The 15,314-nt window shown below is 37.8% G+C and overlaps 3 protein-coding genes across 4 annotated transcripts; 2 read left to right on the forward strand and 1 right to left on the reverse strand.

Annotated features, from left to right (window-relative positions):
- The first annotated feature begins 532 nt into the window (after window positions 1-532).
- LOC127971567 (heterogeneous nuclear ribonucleoprotein A0-like) lies at window positions 533-3,054 on the forward strand. The gene is made up of 2 exons (XM_052574662.1): window positions 533-1,653; window positions 2,873-3,054. Exon 1 carries the CDS (start codon window positions 588-590, stop codon window positions 1,509-1,511), a length of 924 nt encoding a protein of 307 aa, XP_052430622.1. The 5' UTR covers window positions 533-587; the 3' UTR covers window positions 1,512-1,653; window positions 2,873-3,054.
- Window positions 3,055-4,384: 1,330 nt separating this feature from the next.
- LOC127971568 (heterogeneous nuclear ribonucleoprotein A0) lies at window positions 4,385-5,818 on the forward strand. The gene has a single exon (XM_052574663.1). It carries the CDS (start codon window positions 4,460-4,462, stop codon window positions 5,345-5,347), a length of 888 nt encoding a protein of 295 aa, XP_052430623.1. The 5' UTR covers window positions 4,385-4,459; the 3' UTR covers window positions 5,348-5,818.
- A 1,042-nt stretch (window positions 5,819-6,860) lies between these two features.
- On the reverse strand, window positions 6,861-15,207 carry LOC127971564 (glutathione reductase, mitochondrial). Of its 2 annotated transcripts, XM_052574658.1 has the most exons (15): window positions 15,100-15,204; window positions 14,956-15,017; window positions 14,402-14,555; window positions 14,132-14,158; window positions 13,942-14,030; window positions 12,448-12,517; window positions 10,945-11,092; window positions 10,754-10,808; window positions 10,572-10,671; window positions 10,398-10,484; window positions 10,113-10,280; window positions 9,022-9,133; window positions 8,426-8,557; window positions 7,608-7,741; window positions 6,861-7,482 (listed from the first exon to the last, which is right to left on the reverse strand). In XM_052574658.1, exons 1-15 carry the CDS (start codon window positions 15,187-15,189, stop codon window positions 7,333-7,335), a joined length of 1,578 nt encoding a protein of 525 aa, XP_052430618.1. In that variant the 5' UTR covers window positions 15,190-15,204; the 3' UTR covers window positions 6,861-7,332. The 2 variants fall into 2 exon arrangements, with proteins under 2 accessions (XP_052430618.1, XP_052430619.1); XM_052574659.1 differs by lacking the exon at window positions 14,956-15,017 and having other exon boundaries at window positions 15,100-15,207.
- Window positions 15,208-15,314: the final 107 nt, after the last annotated feature.

Below are 15,314 nucleotides of genomic sequence, written 5' to 3' on the forward strand. Positions count from 1 at the left end.
GATTCAACTTTTTAGGTTGAAGTTGTTAAACCCTACAGAGAATTAACATTTTCTAGATGGGTTCCTTCAAAAAAATGCATTGCCTCTATGTTTTTTTAAAACGTAAATTTTAGACCTATGAATACAAAAAGTTAGCATTTGAAGTGACTTTCACATTTTATGCTACCACATAAATTACAAGTGATTAAACTAACTTTACATACCACGTTGTAGAAAATAAGATCCATATTTGAGAATTCGTTTTAAAATTAGGTTTATTTAGAAATTTTATTTTAATTTGACATTCACAATTATAATTTTTTTTATTTTTTATTTCACATTTTATACGTTATAAACTGTGGTTTTTCAAAATGCTATGTAAAATGCAGTGATATATGTGATTTTTATTTTGTTTGTTTTGTTGCATAGACTATAAAATAGTCTTTTTTTTTCAGTTTTTTTTTTTACACAATTCCACAAAGCCCGCCTTTTCCAGCGAATGGGGTGGAGTTTACTGCAGGAGAGGACACTGCGTCATGACGACAGTCGTTTAAAAAAAAGGCCCTTTCTTTAACAGTAGAGTCGTTACGGCGGTTGAGTGGAACGATATGTCAGCAATGGAGCAGCTTTGCAAACTTTTCGTTGGTGGCCTGAACGTCCAAACAACCAACGATGGGCTCCGCGCTCATTTTGAACAGTACGGGACACTAACGGACTGCGTGGTGGTCCAAAACGATCAACTGCAGCGGTCTCGTTGTTTCGGCTTCGTAACATACTCCACCGCTGAGGAGGCTGATGCAGCAATGGCCGCCAGGCCACATGTAGTAGACGGTAAAACCGTGGAGCTGAAGAGAGCCGTGGCTCGCGAGGACGCCGGGAAACCCGAAGCACTCGCCAAAGTCAAAAAGATATTCGTCGGAGGCTTAAAAGAAGACATCGAGGAGAACACCCTCACCGATTATTTCTCGCAGTTCGGCATGATCGAGAAATCCGAGGTCATCACTGACAAAGACACCGGCAAGAAGCGTGGATTCGGCTTTGTCCACTTCGAAGATAACGACTCGGCCGACAAAGCCGTCGTGCTCAAGTTCCACATGATCAACGGACACAAAGTGGAGGTCAAGAAAGCGCTCACGAAACAAGAGATCCAGGCAGCCGGCGGAGCTCGAGGCGGCAGGGGGAGAGGAGGAGGAAGAGGTATGGGGCGGAATCAAAATGGCTTCGGCGGCGGGAGAGGAGGCTACGGCGGCTACGGGGGTGGCTATGGCGGAGGCTACGGCGGCAGTGATGGCGGCTACGGCGGCGGCTATGCAAGCGGAGGCTACGGGGGTGGATACGGAGGAGGCTACGGCGAACAGATGGGAGGCTATGGTGGTGGTAACGGTTACAGTGACTTTGGCAGCGGATACGGCCAGCAGTCCTCCGGCTACGGGCCCATGAAGAGTGGAAACACGTACGCCGGCAGAGGCGGAGCCCCCTACTCCCGTGGCGGTGGGTCTGGATACGGCAGGGGTGGCTACGGGGGCTACTAAAGCGCGTTGGGAGAAGACTCAGAAAGCTGCCTCCCCCCCTCCCCCAGGCTCTCTCGGTTTCCACATTGGGCTCATTCACCCGGCCATGCAAGAGATGGCGGACACTGTGAACGCGTACCTTAAAGACCTCAATTCTTCACAGGTAGGAAGAAGATCTCTTCCCAGAAACCTGACTTGCTCGACCAGCTTTAGTTTTAGGACACGTTCTATTATATATCATTTATTTTTCACGTTTTAGGGTATGCAGCAAAGTTGGCCCTGGCTGTTTTCTTTTCTTTTTTAAGATGCGATTTGTTCGTAACCCATTCGTTTTAAAAATCAGTTTTGTTAAACACTGGCGATTTGTTGTCAAAATGCATTCTCAGTAACTTAGACCTGTTTTCTATATAAACTGTTGCCTATTGTCATGGGGGGGTAAACGCATGCAGTTTTGAGTTTTTGTTCGTCTGTATAAAACCCACCACGAGTTTTTCCAAACTAGTTTATCATGATGGGATAGATTAGGCTTCCTTATGTCTTTTTATTTTGTAAACCAGCGCGGAAACCCACTCATGTTCAGTTCAACGCTGTATGAGCATCATTTACTTCCAACATTCTCTTGTGTATTGTATATTATGTCTTCAGATCAATCCAGTATTGTTAAACATTGATATGCAATTGTATGTTACTTTTAAATAAAAGTTTCACAGCTTAATTATCCTTTCAGACGGCGTTTTGGCTGATAAGACTTTAAAGGTTTTCCTCCACACCTGAGATAGTCATTTAAGCATATATATATATATATATATATATATATATATATATATATATATATATATATATATATATATATATATATATATTATATGTAGTTATATTACTACTTGACATCAACCTAACACTGCCCCACATTCAGTGCTATATAAGTATATATTTATATAGTGTTTATGGTTTATATTTACTTTTGATTCCCAAATATAGGTGTTCTTTCAGTTATTCCAGTACTTCAAAATAGCTGTAGCAGTTTGTTTGTACAGGGAACCTGTTCAGTACCTGGGTGCGATTGTGATAGGACTGAAATATCTCATTAGGATATCACCCTGCGATCTAGGTATGTAATCAACCTGTCTTCACTACGTGTTGGTCAAGTATTGCAATTTTTTATATAAATGGTTTATATTTATTCCTTAAGTTGTTTTGAATTAGTCTCCATAAGTCAAGTGGACTTTACATGACCTGGTGCGATGGAATTTGGGTTTGTAACACCGCTGCTTATTAGGGCCTTTACTTGCTCTGCTATTTTAAGGATTTTTTTTTTCTCTTGAGCAACTTTTTTTTTGAATGACTAATGTGTTCCCCTTTCTTCCTGTCTTCCTACTTAGGAAACCTTGGATTCCGGACTCTGCCCACATCAACTGTGGCCATGGAGTTTGGTTATCTACACAATCCACAGAGTAGTTATGATTTTAATAATGGACTGGTGAAATGATGACATGGAATTTTATTTTTTCAATTTAAATCATTTTATAAAGGTTTACATTTTAATAAAAAACATTAAAAACCATTTTTTTGTGTGTTTTTTTTAGTGTCTTTTTATAAATATTTGTATACATTTTTAATAAAGTTTTTTGAAATTATTCTTGTGTGTTTGAGAGATTATTTTGAGATGGATTTGTGTGCATGTGCCCACGCGGGTGGTCAAATAGATTAGGCAGGGGGATTTAAAGTATCACTTTTAAATTTGACTTGCATAACATGCAAACAGCTCTTTCTATAGCAGCTACACAGTACTGAGTATTTATGCATTGTGATATTGATGCAGGCGCTCTGATTTTGGTATGCATTTAAATTATACTTGTGCGCACTTTTTTGTTATGTATTTGCATTATTAAAAAATAGCTGCAACCTGTTTCTTGCATTGGTAATGAAGCAGTAAGTCAGGTACTTTACTAATTTTTACTGAAATTTTCTGGGTGTCTAACATTTATGAAAGTAATCTAAAAGCAATAGCTGTGCTAATCTTTTGTGTAAAATTGTATGTAATCTTATGTCTGATCTCTTCACTTTATACGTATGCTTAAGATTGAATAGTAGTTTGGATTAATTATATACTTCTGTTAATGTTTTAACATTTAACAAGAATGTTTTCCTTTTTTTGTGCAAAAATCACTTGAAGATACATAAAGCAGACCACATTGGTGACCGCAACAAAGCCAAACATCTGATCTCACTTAAAACTTAATCTAAGTAAAGTTACCTTGGGGTTGTTCATAGTGCTTCCAGGCTATTCTGCAAAATATAATATTTTTCTAATAAAAATATACTTTTTTAGAATAACAAACTCATTTGTGTAGAGTAGTTTTGCTCACCATGAACCGCTATAGTAATATGGTAAACTGGCCATAAAATTGTAAAAAGTGTTTTAAAATAGGATTTAACTTTGTAATGGGGTTTAAATGTGCATAGTTATAGTGTGTGTGATTTCTTCGCTTTTAGAAATTTACTACTAGACCGTACAGAGATTTAAAATATATTTTATATAAATTGCACTCAAATATTATTTGCAGCAAAATAAATACTACAATACTGGGTATAACAAAGGTTTTTTTTTTATATACAATAGAAATGTAAAAAAAATTATCGCACTTTTTCAATTCCCTTATATTTCCTGTATTCAATGAAGAATTGCATTTGCTACATGAATGTACAAGGTCACATATAACACATTTAATAATGTGCTTACTACAAAAATAAATTTTTAAATCCAAATCGAATGGATGCACAAATTAGCTTTGATTCTAGTTCCAGTCTACAATGCGTCTTGCTAATTAAGGATGGGTTTGATTTAAGTGCTTTGCTTTGTATCCAATCAGAGTCCACTACGTATGTGTTGACGCGCAGAAAAGGAAACGCATTGACTTCTTTCTTCCGCTCCGCGTGTTCTCAGCCAGTACGTCCATTGTAAGAAAATGACTAACCAGCTCTGTAAACTGTTTGTTGGCGGCCTGAACGTCCAAACAACCGACGAAGGCTTGCGGGCACATTTTGAACAGTATGGACAGCTGACCGACTGCGTAGTGGTGATGAACCAGCAGCTGCAGCGTTCCCGGTGCTTCGGCTTTGTAACGTACTCGAGCGTCGAGGAAGCGGACGCCGCCATGGCAGCTAGGCCTCATGTCGTTGACGGCAACAACGTGGATCTGAAGCGAGCGGTGGCCCGGGAAGACGCCGGTAGACCGGAGGCACTAGCCAAGGTCAAGAAAATATTTGTCGGGGGACTGAAAGACGACATCGAGGACGAACACCTCCAAGAGTATTTCTCCCAGTTCGGTGCCATCGAGAAGGCTCAGGTCATCACCGACAAAGACACCGGGAAAAAGCGAGGTTTCGGTTTTGTTTACTTTGAAGATAACGACTCAGCCGATAAAGCCGTCGTAATGAAGTTCCACGTGATCAGCGGACATAAGGTGGAGGTGAAGAAGGCTCTCACCAAACAGGAGATGCAAGGTGCCGGAGGACGCGGCGGCAGGGGAGGCCGAGGAATGGGCCGGGGAAGCGGCTACGGCGGCGGAAGAGGCGGTTACTATAGCGACTACAGCTATCAGAACGGCGGCTACGGTAACGATGGCAACTACGAAAGCCAAAGTAGCTACGGAGGAGGCTATAGCGACCAGATGGGCAGCGGATACGGCACCGGGAATGGCTACAGTGACTTCGGCGAGGGTTATGGACAGCAACCTTCAGGTTACGGCGCTGTGAAAACCGGCTACTATGCCGGCAGGAGCAGTGCGCCCTACCCACGCGGAGGCGGCGGCGGTGGTGGTGGATATGGAAGAGGCGGCTATGGTGGATATTAGAAGCACAGATGTGACTCTTTAAGCTGTACTTCTATTTGAATTTTTTTTTTCTTTTTTTACGCAAACTACTTGGACTCTGGACTTTTAAAACTAATTGTTTGGTATTGGGTATAAATGAGAAATGTTCTGTGCCATTACCAGTACCAGCAGACACGCATTGCGTTTTCTTTGTTTAGGTTGAAGTGGTCATGTTTAACGCAAGTCAAGCCTGGTTAAAAACCCTGTAGGCTTCTGTATGATCTGTTTTCGGTTTATTGCCTGTCCATCGTTTGAGATGAAACTCAGGGGTAATGAAATTTAAGCAGCTCATTGTTTCACTTCATGGCTGCCTTTTTTGTTTTAAAATGCAACTTAATTTGTTTTAATGGTACTACACCGTTCCTATTATAAAACTATTTTAAGTAATATTTAATTTGATCCAACAGTGGCCATTGAGAGCATTTTAACCATTAAACAACCTCTTTTCATAAACCTTGTCTGTATGGTCCATTTCTTCAATTGTCTTTTGATCTTTTCATAATGCTTTCACGTTTTGTCTTTTTAAGATCTTGGGCAAATATAACTTTTTTTTGGGTTCTATATACTGAGGAATATGCAATGTGTAGGCATAAGTGTACTATGATTTGCGCAATTTATTTTGTAAACCCTTATTCTGAAGTCACCAGATCGGTGTAATCGTAACAGTGGTTTTCAGATTTTGTATGTATTCTTTTATATGACGCACTCCACTGAGTTCATGGAGCACTTATGAGTTGATCTCTGGCATGTCTATTAAGGGAGCCATACAAAATGTGCAGAGTGGTGAGTCCCCAGGACTAGGGTTGAAAACCACTGTATTGGGATTTCTGCAGGATTATGTGACTGAAAACTGGAGTAATGGATGCTGGTGTTGCATCCAAGCTTTGAATAAAACCTATTAAAATCTGTATTAGTTATTTTAAGATGAATTTTGTTATGGTTTAATTTACAAGCATGTTGAGTAGAACACCTCATTCAAAAACATTGTCTCCCTAATTCCATATTAAATTCACTAATTCATAATTTTCCATATTAAAATATTTTTTTTGTTGGTAGTGTAGAGGTAAATTTGTAAAAGTTTCATAAGCCCACAACCAGTTAGGTTAATATATGAGCTTTTAATTGTGTTATATGTTGGCTGTGAATGAGAACTTTAATGCCAGTGAAATGTACTCCAAATGGACATCATCCGCTAATGCAGAACTCATAATACAGCCTTTGGATCACCACATCTCATAAAAAGTTGGTGTTTAGAGACCAAACTTAGCCAACAGCCATATTCATATACAACCTCAGTCTGTTTTTATTACGAATGTCATTCTGAACAGTTGCTTTATGAGTTCACTAGCCTTCAATGCCTCTTATAAATGCAACACTTTAACCTTTCGGAAAATTGATGTAAGATTTTATGAAAAGTGACAGGTTTATTAAAAGTATATTGACAAAATCGATACAAATTTTAAGAAAAGATCAGTTAACCACACAAAGACACCAATTTGTTTTGTAAATGTATTTATGGGTGTATGCCCAAGTGCTGAACTGTGCATATCCACAATTTTATTTTACATATATTAAGTAAGCCCTACCTACTACCCTCTACAACTGAAATCAACTCTCTGAATCCAAGCAACCTTTAAAAATGTAAAGGTTAAGCGACAGTGTTTGACTATAAACAGATTTAATTTCACTTTTAGCTTCAAGTCTTCATCTGACCCTGTTCCAATCAAACAATAATACCGGGGTGATGGGGTACAACAATGTAATGTACAAGAGACACAGCCTGATGAACGGTAGTATTGTGTCTTTCTTAATCACTGGTGATAATACATGACCCCAGAGATAAAACAAACCAAATATATGCTTCTTGTCATTACAAAATACTAATGTTGGGAGAATAGTCAAAGAAATAGATTTTTTTTTATTGTTTAGATTGGAACAAAGCTTCATCTTGAAATACGAACACTCGATTAGCGCAGAGTTACTAGCTCCTCTGAGGACGTTGGGTGGATGGCAATGGTTCTGTCAAAGTCTTCTTTAGTAGCTCCCATGTTAACGGCCACAGCAAAACCCTGAAGCATCTCATCACAGCCAAAACCCTGCATGTGGAGACCAACCACCTAAAAAGAAAAATGACTTATGACTTAATGTAATGCCTAAATCTTCAAATAAAATGATATATTATTCAAGAACCTTCTTGATATTTTCTACCTATTTATGATCAATGGACTGATTATGACCTCACCTTCTCATTTTTGCCAGCACACACCAACTTCATGATGCACTGACTCTTTCGAGTGGTGATGGCATAATACATGGGGGTGAAAGAAGTGGTATAAACCTTCACATTGTCCTTTCCCCAGGTCTTGATTGCTTCATCTGCAAAACATGATATTTTTTAAATATTTTTTGTGTGGGCAGTTTGTTAATATGTCAGTCAGTATATTGAACACACATTAGGACATTCTAAATGAAGACTTAGGACTGGACCAGGCAGAGATAGATAGATAGATAGATAGATAGATAGATAGATAGATAGATAGATAGATAGATAGATATATAGATAGATAGATAGATAGATAGATAGATAGATAGATAGATAATATTAGGAGAGGGACAGACAGCAGCACTGGCTCCAAGATACGTGTGGATGTGCCAAAGCCTGAGAGACTGCTGGTGAATGTATGTGTGTGTGTGTGCGTGTGTGTGTGTGTGTGTGAGAGAGAGAGAGAGAGAGAGAGAGAGAGAGAGAGCAGGTGAATGTGTGTGTTGTGTCTGACCCCAGTGTGTTACCCTACTGTCCACCACAGTGATCCTTAGTATGTTTGTATGTTTCAAGTTAAAGACTGTGGTATCAAATGTTCACACACCGTAATTTGTTATAGTTTAATATTTCTAAGATGTTCTAATATTCCATTCTATTACTGTGATTTTCATTTAATTACTGTTAATACATTATACTTTTGTACATGTATACTAAGCAGACAGACAGACAGACAGAAAGATAGATAGAGGCTGATCATCAAGATACTGTAAGGAAGCATTATGTGCACATAAGCTCACCTTCAGTTAGTCCCACTGTGCCAATAGGTGGGTGGCTGAACACAACAGTAGGGATATTATCATAACTGATTTTGGAGTCTGCTTTGCCCTCAAACAGCCGGTGAGCAAGCTTTCTGCCAGCAGCAATAGCAACTGTCCATAAAAACAAGAACAGGAACCAACAACAGCTTATCAGAAAACAAAACTGGATATGCATTCCCCTTTAAACATATGATTTTTATATTTAAGTTTGATGTATGGTAAGCATGTCCAATCTACTCTGACCAGTTGATGTCGCTAGAGTAAAAAAGAAATTCACAAAATCTACTTCCTCATGAATGGAGGAGCTGTCATTTTAAACACAATGTGAAAGGTAATTTTACATAAACCAACTTAACTGCACAATGAGCATTATGATCTTTAAAGCTTAATGAATTGTTTTAAGACTTTAAATCTCTTACGTAATTGGTTTCTTAATATGCTTAATGAATACCATGCCGAAAAAGAGTACAGTGTATAAAAATGAGCTATTTTATGTTTAAAAAAAAAAAAAAACACCCAGAATTGAATGCATGTAGGAATAAATTCTACATAAGGATATGATCCTGGAATCATACCAGGTGTAAGAAGAGCTCTCCCACAAACATCCCCAACTGCATAGACACCTGCACGAGTGGTGTTCTGGAACTCATCCACCACGATTTGTTCCCTTTCATCAAGCTTCACACCCTGAATAACAATACATTCAACTGTTAGCCTTTATCACCAAGTGATACAGTGCAAAGATAAAGCTTACAATACTATCTTGTGTAGCTCCTGCGGTTTAAAATAATGTACTGTGTTCAGCTTAACTTTATCAACAGCATCTGTGGAATGTTTCACTGACGCCTCATTTTGTAAAAAGCAAAAGTGGTGTTTACAATATGTGACAAAGCATTCCAGAAAGCTTACAAGCAGAAATGTACAGCTTGTATTTTTGTCAAAGCCTTATTCAGTTTTTAAAGTTGTAGAGTGTACGTCTCTATCGTACTAGCTACATGAACGTAATAGCTACTAGTAAAGCATTAGCAAAATAATTCTTGTCCGCAGAAATTTGCACAGGCAAGACTGAGATTTAATCACACTAGTCTTATTATAACACATATCATAACTGAAGTTGCAAATTAATAGAACTAGCAACAGATCTATTCTTCTATATTGTAACGTACATCTGAGTAAAACTGATTATTGATCAAATAAAAAACAATTGTAGGACTTGGATCTATCAGTCTGTCATTGATTGGATTAAAGAAGAACTGAATGAGAGCTTGAGGCTGATTTCAAGAAGGGACGGAGTTTAAACTAAGTTACTGGAGAAGTTCAGCATATATCACCACAAGACTGACCCTTCACTGGAAGATATATTTTAGGACATTTTGATAAAACATTGTGAGGTCCAAAATTATGTTTATATGTATATATAAAATTATATATGTTTTACATGTAATATATGCAGTTCCACCCCCCATAAGATTAAATTCTATGTGCACTACTGTAAAAAATAAAAAAAAGTGAGGAATTTGAATTATTTGGAAATTAACATCATGCCACAGATGTTATCAACAGTTTAATTTATAATCCTGTAACAAACCTTTAAGCTTATTATTATTATTACTAATAATATTATAATAAAAATATTAAGATTAATCAAAGTGAAATTCAGGTTTACTATTGATCTGAGATTGAGGCCAGCGGTGTTGGGTTCCCTGCCAATAGCCCAGAGCAGACAGTCCACCTCATGGATGGTATCATACTTCTCCTGTGCATCTTTGTCGTCAGGATCTTTTGTCACCAGCGTAACAGAAAGGCCTTGGTCAGTTTTCTTCACTGACCTCACCTGTGAACAATATCAAAATACTTAGATATATTTTGCGGGGACCGCTACTGAAACATCACACTGGAAAGATAGACCAGCTACATAATACCTTTCTGAATAATACTCACTACTAGTTACCTGAGAATTTTTCCGTAAATCAATACCATGATTTTGCAATTCTTTTGTGCAATTTGAGCTTATCAAGGCATCGAAGTTCCTCAGTACCTTGAAAAGAAAGAACACCGTCATTGCTTACTCTGGGATATGCATGACAGTAGCATTTAACCAGATGACATCCAGCGCGGCTCTTACCCCTCCTTGCCGTATGATGATGGATGTTTTAGACCCCAGAGTGGAAAGGATACCAGCCATCTCCACAGCAATATATCCTGCCCCAACTATCACACTACGTCTAGATGGATACAGTAATCAGTTATTTTAGGATCACGAGAAAATACAATAATATAAGTAGAAATCAGCAATCAATCACTTACTTAGGGCAAGACTCAAGTTCAAAGAATCCATCACTGGTAATGCCTAAACTGGCTCCTGCAATAACATTGAAATTAACAAAATGCTGTCAAAAAAGTGATGAAAATAAGTACAAAAATCACACTAATGGCAAGTGTACATAACAAGGATGCACTGATAAGTAAAGCAGAATAAGGGACAAACATAAGATCACCTGGAACATCATTCTCACTGACAGTGGACGGGTGGCCACCAGTGGCGATTAAGATATGAGGAGCCGTGTATTTTTTTCCATTGACTTCAACAGTAGGTTCAGGATCATCTGTGAACCTTGCATAGCCATGAATGGACTCAATTTTGGCCTGTGTACAACCACAAACAACTTCTTAACCTGCACATCAATATCAATTCTAAAGGTTTAAAGAGGTCATATCATGCATTTTCATTATGCTGCTTAAAGGGATAGTTGACCCAAAAATGAAAATTCTGTCATTAATTGCTCACCCTCATGTCGTTCCAAACCCTTAAGACCTTAGTTCATCTTTGGAACACAAATTATGATATTTTTGTTGAAATCCGAGAGGTTTTTACCCCTATATAGACAACAATGCAACTTAAAGTGATACTCCACCCTAAAATGAAAATGTTGACATTAATCAATTACCCCCATGTCGTTCAAAACCCGTAAAAGCTCTGTTCATCTTTGGAACACAATTTAAGATATTTTGGATGAAAACCTGGAGGCTTGAGACTGTCCCATAGACTGCCAAATAAATAACAGTGTCAAGGTTCATAAAAGGTAAGAAAAGTCATTTGGCAGAATAATCATCGGAGACCCTTTTTGTAAGCAAAGAAAACAAAAATAACGATTTTATTTAATAAACCCTTTGTCAAAGGGGCTCCTCTGTGTCACTCCATATCACCGTGCTGCACATGCTCTTCTGTGTCCTCCGCACCACAAGGATGCACGGTTTTATTTAAAATCAAAGTTAAATACACATAGAAACAGCGCATCCTTGTGGTGTGGATGACACAGAAGAGCCCTTTGACAAAGGATTTATTAAATAAAATCGTTATTTTTGTTTTGAAAAGTAGTAAGTTATGATAGTCCATGTGACATCAGTGGTTCAACCAAAAGCTACAAGAATATTTTTTGTGGTCAAAGAAAACAAAAATAATGACTTTATCCAGCGATTTCCTCTCTTCCAGGTCAGTCAGTCTCTGCCTCTATTCAGGAGAATACCACAACGTTATTGTTTATTGAGGTCCCATGGACTATTTTTACAATTTCCTTACTACCTTTTTGGGTCATAAAACATTTCAGTTGCATTGCTGTCTATGAAGGGTCAGAAAGCTCTCGGATTTCATAAAATATATATTTTAGTTTGAAGGTCTTGCGGGTTTGGAATGACATGAGGGTGAGGAATTAATGACAAAATTTTCATTTTTGGGTAAACTATCCCTTTAATTTCTCCCTCGAGAACCACAGTCAGTTAGGAATATGCTTCAGGGGCTAGATAGTCCACCCTGTCTCTGACGATTAAATTTGCTTTTAGTATTTCTATGTAAAACTTTCATAGTATAATGTAGTACTAGTACTGTACTTCCTCATGATATGACCACTTAAAACCATGCTCCATCCAAATCAAAGATTTTTTTTATTTACTACAAATTCACATTTAATTTGCTGATTTAAATGTAGCTTATTGCAGCCTACCTTGTCAAGGTTGTTCCGGTAAATCTGATTTAGGCGACTAACGTAAGCATCCCTTTTGCGTTTAATGAGCCTGAAAATACACATACCCAAAGAGTGACCTTTATTCTATTAATTTAGCTTTGTCATATCACAGAAATCCTGATAGCTGAACTCTCTACAGCATAACTCACCTACTACCACAACAAACTACTCCACCTCATGCCTTTGTGTCTGACAGAAACATCTACTTAAAGCTTTACTGATATTATATACCACAAAAGGGAAGCAAAACAAACACTGAAAGCTTTAATGAATCAGAGCGTGCGGGAACTTGACTATCCTTAACTGTCACAAGAGTAAAAAAAAGCCTTTTTTGTGAAATTAATTACAACATCTTGCAGAAACAATATCCTCTATGGCAAACTGTCATTACATGTTTCCCTTAAAACTTATTATCTTTACTGATGTTGCTATAGTACTTATTTTTAAATACTATTAACTAATTACAAGTAAAAACAGAATAGGTACTTCCTTTTTAATTACTATTAACTAATTACTAGTAGAATAGGTACTTGAAATAAGTAACATAGAAAATGCATTTGAAATGTATACTAGTTAGAAGTGAATGGTTGATGTTAACTGCAAATAAATAATGTTCTAGTAATAACAGAGTGTTTACTGGTATGTTATAAACATAATTGGAAATTAAAACCAGCTAACTCACCAAATGTGGGTGAAAACCCACTGTGACATGTAGCATATATACTTTCTATAGCCAATGTGGCCGGTTGTGATTCATAATAATGAGCCTCCAAAAATAGAAAAACAAAGAATTTGTTTTTGTGCTTGAATAGAGTCATATATATATATCCTAGACTGTAAGGTGGGTGTGAATTGAGTCTTGGGAACAGCTCATTACTTCATGAATTGGTAGCCAGCCCAGTAATCTTCAATGTGTTAATCAATAAACTATTACGATTTTGACGTGAGCTACATTTAGAAAAAAAAAAAAGCTATTTTAAGAGAATTGGGGAGAATTTGCTTTTTAATATATATTAAATTTTTATGTAGATAATAAACAGTGTGTGATTGTAGTAAAATTGAAAACCTGTTAATGATTTAGAATCAGATTTAATAATAAATGTAAATCTAAGCAGTGGTTTATTACTGACATTTACTGATATTTTTGGTTTGACTAATAATTCTGAATGAACTTTTTTAGCAGCCAAACTGACTGGTGAGTGATAAAGTAAATTTCAAACCTTGGTTATTTATAAGTATTAGTTACTGTCCGAATCAATACTATTATCTAATGAACCAACCCCAGCAATAGCAGAGAAGTAAATATACTAGTTATTAAAAAAAACAGACACTAGTAAAACAAAACTACATTTTATCAATGCATTTCTGTTCTCCAATTTTAGAATATTTAATGTTGCCTAGGCTTGAAATAACCCTATACACTCAACATATACACAAAAATAAAACCAAACAAGCCAGAAGAATCTTACTTACTGCCAGTTGAAATGTGCTTTTGCCCCCTCAAACCCATAGTCTTCATGATCATGGAGATACTCTGCATGGGTGGATGTGTTCCACATTACCTGGAAGCATGCAGAAAGGACACAACTTTATGAGCGTTTTTATTGGACAGCACTACTCACATTGTGCACCTAATCAATTTAGTGTAATGGGGGAAAAATACCTTTTTTGGAACACAACCAACATTCACCTGTACAAGAAAGATACGTTTTTTTAATGAACCAAGTCAATAATATCACAAGACAAACACGCATAGGTGCTGGTGCAAACCATTACACACAAAACCCCCCACAAAAAGCGCTGGATCTGGAGGTTTCCCAAAGCACCTCTGTTCATGAAGCCACCAGTTACTGTAAATAACTCGTCTAAAGAATACATCTCCGTGACTCTAAGGGAAATGTGGTGTTGCAGAAGCAGGACGGTATTTACTCACGCAGGTACCTCCGAGTTTGTGACTTTCGATGACGGCAGCAGTGGCACCGAGTTCAGCCGCCCGGCGCGCACCGGCCAGCCCTCCGGATCCTCCGCCAATCACCAGAAAATCAAAGCGCGTAACGGATTCAGAGGCCATGCTGCGACCGAAGAGTCTAAAGAGAAGATGACAGCGAACTTCCAAGAGTAACAAAAGACGCTCGCAGTCGAGCCAGAGGGCTTAATATCTCCATAAGCAGGAAGTCAACACCCTGGCAAACGCAGTGGTTGGACTAATGGGAGGGACGTGAAAGCCTGTGCTTAGTCATTGTGAATTGACACAATAGTGTGTAAATCCCAGAAGCAAATTTGGACAATAGTCATTAGTTAAACATGCTTATTAAAGTCCTTCACTGTCAATCCCATCCCCAATATCCAGGGAGCTGAAGTTACTTTGAACTCACTCTTTGAACTCGCCATTGAGACAGATTGCTTTATTTGATAATGGGTAATATTTCGTATAAAAATAAAATTAAATTCAAATAAATAAAAAAAATTCACTGAACACAAGCTCACCGATTAAATGCAGTCGTTAGGCCTACATATACCTGTAGCGAAAATCCTTTTGCAGTAGGGTACTTTGTAAACATGTAAAAAATGACGTGTGGTTAATAAGAGGTGCTGAGTTTCAAACTCGTTAGGTGTATAGATGCTGCCCACCTTCGTATCCACTCGGTAGTGTTTATAACGGAATGAGTCGTTGTAAACTGAAGTCGGTATGAAAGCTGTACACTTAGCTAGACTGAGCATGCGCGTTCCAGCTTGCTGCGCCACTGAACACAAACACATGACAGAGCAGGCGTTATATTAATACACTGGAAGGAATGGAAAGTTCAGAATTTTGGGGGTCAGTAAGATTATTTCTAAATAAAAAA

The sequence above is a fragment of the Carassius gibelio genome, chromosome B14 (assembly GCF_023724105.1).
Source record: "Carassius gibelio isolate Cgi1373 ecotype wild population from Czech Republic chromosome B14, carGib1.2-hapl.c, whole genome shotgun sequence".
Taxonomy (NCBI): Eukaryota; Metazoa; Chordata; class Actinopteri; order Cypriniformes; family Cyprinidae; genus Carassius; species Carassius gibelio.